The sequence below is a fragment of the Propithecus coquereli genome, unplaced genomic scaffold, assembly GCF_000956105.1.
Source record: "Propithecus coquereli isolate 6110/MARCELLA unplaced genomic scaffold, Pcoq_1.0 Scaffold197, whole genome shotgun sequence".
Classification (NCBI taxonomy): domain Eukaryota; kingdom Metazoa; phylum Chordata; class Mammalia; order Primates; family Indriidae; genus Propithecus; species Propithecus coquereli.
The window spans coordinates 2,915,011-2,921,402 of NW_012144633.1; the positions used below are offsets into that span (position 1 = coordinate 2,915,011).

Sequence of the window (6,392 nt, forward strand, 5' to 3'; positions counted from 1 at the left end):
AACAAATTATTTCATCCACTCATTTTTTCAAGTTATTTACCTCCTCTCAGTAGCAGACTAGGGCAGTAAACATGACTCCGCATTAATAATTCACTTAGGTTCAAAGCTGATCCATATTATTATTATAACTATTGCCCCCAGATCTAAATAAAGACTATGTCAACTATAACATGCTTTAAGCAACCCAATACAGGAATATTTAGATGCAATATGCATTCGAATATAAAAATTAGCAAATGATGATTAATGATATCCCCCCAAAATGGCTAAAGTCTTTTAAAAGGCATTCCTGCAGCATTTGTTGCATTTATATATTCATTTACAGAGATAGCATAAGCTACGCAAAATTAAACTTATTAGACCTGATGATATACATTTTAATATTATTTAAAATAGCAATTAATTAGAAACAACTTTACCAGATAGGTAAATATTTTAGTAATGTTACGTTTGTCTGTGTGGATGTCCCCTGGTTCCCAGTGTCAAGAATGAGTACTGGTACTGAGAGGAGCTGATGACAGAGTGATCACAAACACAGAGAAAACTCATAACTTATCACATAAAAGAAACAATGAAAGTAAGAAAGGAAGCTACACAAAGTGAAAATACATTCCAGAGAGAGTGGAATGGGCCAGTGTCCACGAATGGAGAAAGATCCTGAAGTCTAAGTGCAGGCTGTCTTTTATATGCTCACTAATTTGTCCCGCCTTTCGCCTATCAGGATTGGTTGCCTTTTCCTACCTTTAGGGTGATTGACAGATTGAGGGTTATACAACGGATCCATGACATGTTACATAACAGGTTGGCTATGTAACAGTTTCCCTTCCTAGTATGTGTCTTCCCCAAAATTCTTCATGAAACTCCACCCATGTTATGCTAGTTAGACGGTAATGAGCTCTAGGTCAGTTAAAGATGACTAGGAACTTTCTGCTATGTATGTTCCCACCAGGGAACAGTTCCTAGTGGCAATTTGGTTCCTGGCTATAATTTGGTTCCTGCTCTCCACCCTTAGCTACTTCCTTGGCACCTGTTTACCCTCCACCAGACCTAACAGTAAATTATAGTATCTCAACATGATGCAGAATTTATCTTTCTCACCACTCCATAGTATCCTGCTAAAAACACTGCTTAATGGCTTGTACTGATTCTACATGGAAAACAAAATTCGTGATTTTGAAACTTAGCATATTTTACAATCTAGCCCCGTCTACCTTTTAATTCTCATTTAGTGTTCTCCTTAATGAATCTCAAGTTTCTAAGTCACCAAATTTTTCCTGAAACATTCTAGACTCTTTCACAACTTTAACCATTGCACATATTACTACTAGGTTAACATCAGTATTGATAGCATGTACCCTTGATGCCTTGAATGGCACTTGAGAAGAACATCAGACAAATCTCAATTGAGTGATATTCTACAAAACACCTGACCAGTAATCCTGAAAACTGTCAAGGGCAACAAAAATAAGGAAAGTCTAAGAAATTGTTACAGTCAAGAGGAGCCTAAGGAGACATGACTACTAAATGTAATGTGGTATCCTAGATGGAATACTAGAACAGAACAAGGCCATTAGGAAAAACTGAGTAAATCTGAATAAAGTATGGACTTCAATTAATAATAATGTGTCAGTATTGATTCATTAATTTTAAAAAATGTATCACGTTAATGTAAGATGTTAATAATTGGGGAACTGGACACGGGGTATATCAGAACTGTTCGTACTATTTTCCTAATAAATTTTATACATCTAGAACTGCTCTAAAATTAAAAGTTTATTTAAATATATTGTTTGTATATAAACACATTTTTTAAAAAAATTAAGATAATGAATGGCGAGATCATTTTGGAATTAAGATGTTTGCACGGGGGGTGGGAGGAGAAGGAAGGCACATTCCTAACTTCTGAATTTTATATCCTTCATTCTTTCATTCATTCAACAGATAAGTCTAAAGTCCCTCTGTAATAAAATGCTATATTACATGCTGAAAAATACAAGTCTGTCCCTATCTTCCAAAGGTTCAAAGTTTAGTACAAAGAGTAAGAGCCACGTTTCTACAGCAGGGATGTTGGGGTCACTGAATGAAATGAATCACAGATTTTATGTCTTTGATAATATTCATATCTTCCTATTCTTTTTTAAGTCAATAACCACAATACAGTATTATCTTATGTCAACAAAAACTTCAACCCTCTTCCAACCACCTGATTAGATCCTAACTAGGGTTTATCATTGTGTCAACCCACTACTTCACAAAAGAGAGTGGGCACAGAGGAATATTTGGTCTGTGAGTAGAAAAAGAAGCTCCTAAATTTTACCGTTTCCTACCATCGATGAACACATCTGCCCTCTACAAATTTTGTACCAATTATACTTTCTACCTAGGCACAAGACTCACATATTTGAGTAGGAAGTACATATAAGAAGAAAGACAGCAGAGAAGTAAGGTGGAGTCATCGGAGAAGAAGGGATTGGAGACAGTAATAAGGACAGAGGAAAGGAGAAAAATGACTCTCTTCAATGGAAGAATCAGGACAGTTTGGGTCTTCTGTCCCCTTATCAGACTCTCAGAATTCCATGGGACAGGAGCTCTTTGAACTGTTGTTCTCAACCTTGTCCGCGTATTAGAATCATCTGGGGAGCTTTAAAAAATATAAAGAGGTAGTCTTAAAAAAAAAAATAAGAAGAAACCTCTACATCATTACTAAATTTAAAGGATTAGTTTTCAGGCATATATCATAACATTTCCAGGTTTATGTATGGTTAAGTATTATAATGTCTTCATTATTTAGCATGTAAATTCAGCAGTCAAACTTTTTGAATCTGCATGTTGATGATTATTATCTGAAAGGTTCTTCAGCCGTGTTGTTGTATCTTTATGAAAGAAATAGTTGTTTTTTCTTAAGGTAGCTACCAGATAGGCTATCAGAGGTGAGATTATCTTGCCTCTTCGTACGTCAAATGGCAAGAGTCAATTTAGGAGAAGGGAGACATGTAGGATACCAACATTCAAAATGAAGAGCCCTCCTCTGAGTTTTCAAAAGCAGAAGATTATGTTAAAATCTGGGTATTTAGTAACAGATCAAGAACATCCTTGAACTAAGCCTGGCTTCAGTTTCGCAGTCTTTCAGGGTGAAAATGACCCATCAGAAGGAAAATAATCTGTCTTTCCAATAGCCATGTATGGCTTCATTCTTTATATTTGTGTGTGGCTTGTTTTAGTTGGTAAGTTATAAGTCAGAGACAAACTTCAGCTCTTTAATAAAAACTTGTGGGCCATGTATGTCCCAATACAAGTGCACTGGCTTTAAAGTTGTAAGTCAGACACAAGCTTTGGCTCTTTCATGAAAAATTTTTAGACGTATGTGTCTCAATACAAGTGGTTCATGAAAATGAGGACTTTGTAAACTGACTTGAAATCAGATTTTTTTTCAGGAGTTAGGGAAAGTTCACAAAGTGTTTTATTCTTTTGTCTCTTGAGCTCGTTCGTTCCCTGGAACATATATATAATGTGGTTATATTCTTACTGTTTGAACAACTATTACCTTTAGTTAAATGTTTCCTTTTTTCCCCACAGTCACCAAAGCTGCATGGCATTGTTAAAATCATTTTTGAGATGCATATAGAGAATCAAAGTTATTGACTTGATTAGAGGCAAAATGGGTTTCTCTGGGTGAATTCCATCTAGCCTGGGGGTACTTTGTTTTCTTTTGGTAAGGATTTATGTAGTATCTGGCTGTGAACCGGAGTGACTGGATTAAAAACTTGAAATTTTCTGTTAAATTCACAAAAATGATCACTGACACAATATTTTTGTGATATTTCTTTAAAACTTGTACTTTATAACATACCTCAAAGATTACCAAAGTAAGTTGGTTTACAAATTAATAATAAATATGTATGGATGCAGAATTCAGTTTATAAAACTTGAGCCTGTTATGTAAATTGAGTATCAATAAAACTGAAAATGTCAAAAAAAAATATAGAGAGGAAAATACATGTTTGGCTCTAGAAATATAATGAAGAATCGCAAGGGTGTGGTCTGTCTTAACAGAAGTCAGTGTTATGATGACACAGTTTATTTATTTTTAAAGAGGCAGTTTATAAAGTGTTGGAATTTTGCCAAGAGGATAATTAGGAAAAAACTCCAAGTTAAATCTTTAGCAGAGAATAAATTTAAACCACTTTGGAGATAAAAAACAGAAACCTGGCCACTGCCCCACCCCCGGCCGGGGGCTGGAGGGGGTGGGAGTGTGCAAAAAAAAAAAACAAAAACAAAAAAACAGAAACCTGATAATCAGGCGGGATGATAGATACCTTCCCAAACTCTTCCCATCCTCAATTCATTTCGTACCTGTTCAGTAATTGCCAAACCTGGCTAGGATGCTTAGCAAAAAGACACCACATGCGTGGGTCCCAGCCTAGGCCTACTGAATAATGACTGACATGTAGCATTGTGCACCTGGCACTGTTATAAATGACTGAAATAATTATGCATTTACTTAATCCCTACAATAACTCTACAAAGTGGCTACTATTATTATCCCCTTCTTAAAGATGAAGACACAGAGGTACTAGAGAAGCTTAATGATTTGCACAAGGTCATACTGCTAGTACATGACAGAAACAGGATTTGAACCCAAGACTGTGTTCTTAACCTCTACACTATATTGTGGCTGGATTTCAAGGGTGGAATTTTTTGTCAATTACTAAAAACTAATTAACAGGCTTTTTAGCCCATGCCCAAGACTCATGATGATAGAGGCATATGGGCTGTTAAGGGGATCCACTCTAGATCTGAATAAGGACTATTGTCAAACAGAGTTAGTCCCTAAAACAGAGCCAATATACAAAAGGACTTTCTTCTGCTCAACTAAGGAATGCTATAAAGGCACATTGAGGTAGCTGGTCAACATTGTGTTGGTTTTTATGAGATATGAAATGTGAAACACATCTGGGGCCCCTCACTACTATTCACTGGTTAAGAAAGTTTAAAAACAACCCCAATGCATATCTGTTTGGAGATCAATAAAGATGGTTGATATTCTTTGAAATTTAATAAGCGTAACTATCATTTAAGTAAGTTACTGACAAGTGGCAGGGCTGGATATGCATATTAAGACAAATGTAAAACAGTATATGCAAGTTGCAGGTGCACTCTGTCCTATCCCAAAGACAGGACTTTGGACTTCTCAAGGGAAGGGAAAGTTCAAAGCAACTAAGGCGGCCAGATTTTATAGTCTATTCGAGGACTAGGACTGTCAGAGAATTACCAGAATTTAAAAAACAGTAATAACACCAAGGTTACAGAAGATTGAAAAGGGGGGTTCCTGGAAAGAGTCGCGAGCAGATAATTCTAGCTCATTTACCTGTTAATACAGACCATGAGCAACCAACCATCCCATTTTCTGCCAGCCTAGGGCAAGAGGAACCTGCATAAAACCTGAAGTGGTAGCTGTTGAGAGGAGGTCAGCAGGCTGAATTCTATCAGGTTTAATCACTGTCAAGCCCATCATATTCCTGGACACAAGACGAAATATTTCATGCACCTAGATGCAGGGAGGGCTTCAAGTATTAAGGGATGAGGGGATGTACCTGGAACCTCCAGAGCCCTCCGATGTCATCAGTCCTTTCGAAGCAGACAGGTTCCAAGCCTTCTTCCAGGCAGCACTTGATGGAAGAGAGCCCGCTCACTCCTGCCCCAATCACAGCAATTCTTTTCTTGGCCATGGTCTCCAGAGATCCTCACCGGGCTGGGTAAATGTCACTTGTTCTAAAGAAAAGATGACAAAAGACAGAAAGCACACATCAGTCAACACTTTTCAAGAAAGACCATGGCCATGGCATTTAAATAAATGCTGCGACAAGAGACACCTTCGGAGAAGACAGGGCTGGCTGGCCTCTGAGCCACAGGGAACCGCTCTGCGAGGGATGGGGGAGCCCTGCGCCCGCAAGACCCAGAGCGGAGAGCCCTCTTCTGTGTGTACCGGGACTCCCCGCCTTTCCTGAATCGCCCGTCGATCCTTCAGCTGCGAGCTGCCAGGCCACTCTGACTCTGGCTATTTTCAAATAAATAGAAACCAACAGTGCACAAACAACAGCCACGGCCAACGGGAAGAAGCTGTCCCGCCCCACCTCCTTTCAGCCAACACCCCGCCCGCTCAGCGGCACCCATTCTTCCTCCCTCCACAGGAATGAAACGTGGGCTGCAGCGCTTGGGGCGGAACAAATTAATCCCACAACTTCCCTGTTTTTCACCTGCAGTGGCCCGCGCTCTCAAATACTCTCTTTGGAAACGGAATGGTCCTCTATCTCCGTCCTCCCCCGCCTCTCCGCGTCTACTTTTCACTTCCTGGTTTTTGCCTTAAGGTGACAAACTCCTGCTAGTGAAGG

General features: G+C 38.7%; 1 protein-coding gene across 3 annotated transcripts in view; it reads right to left on the reverse strand.

Annotated features, from left to right (window-relative positions):
* FMO5 (flavin containing monooxygenase 5) overlaps window positions 1–6,048 on the reverse strand; it is a 31,703-nt gene extending 25,655 nt beyond the window's left edge. For 2 of the 3 annotated variants that reach the window (XM_012643464.1, XM_012643462.1), the window contains exons 1-2: window positions 5,874–6,047; window positions 5,595–5,772 (exon numbers count right to left, since the gene is read on the reverse strand). In XM_012643464.1, coding sequence (XP_012498918.1) covers window positions 5,595–5,729 — 135 coding nt within the window. In that variant the 5' untranslated portion in view covers window positions 5,730–5,772; window positions 5,874–6,047. Of the gene's footprint in view, window positions 1–5,594; window positions 5,773–5,873 lie in introns of all 3 variants that reach the window. The other variant, XM_012643463.1, reaches the window with a different exon arrangement.
* Between the last annotated feature and the right edge of the window lie 344 nt (window positions 6,049–6,392).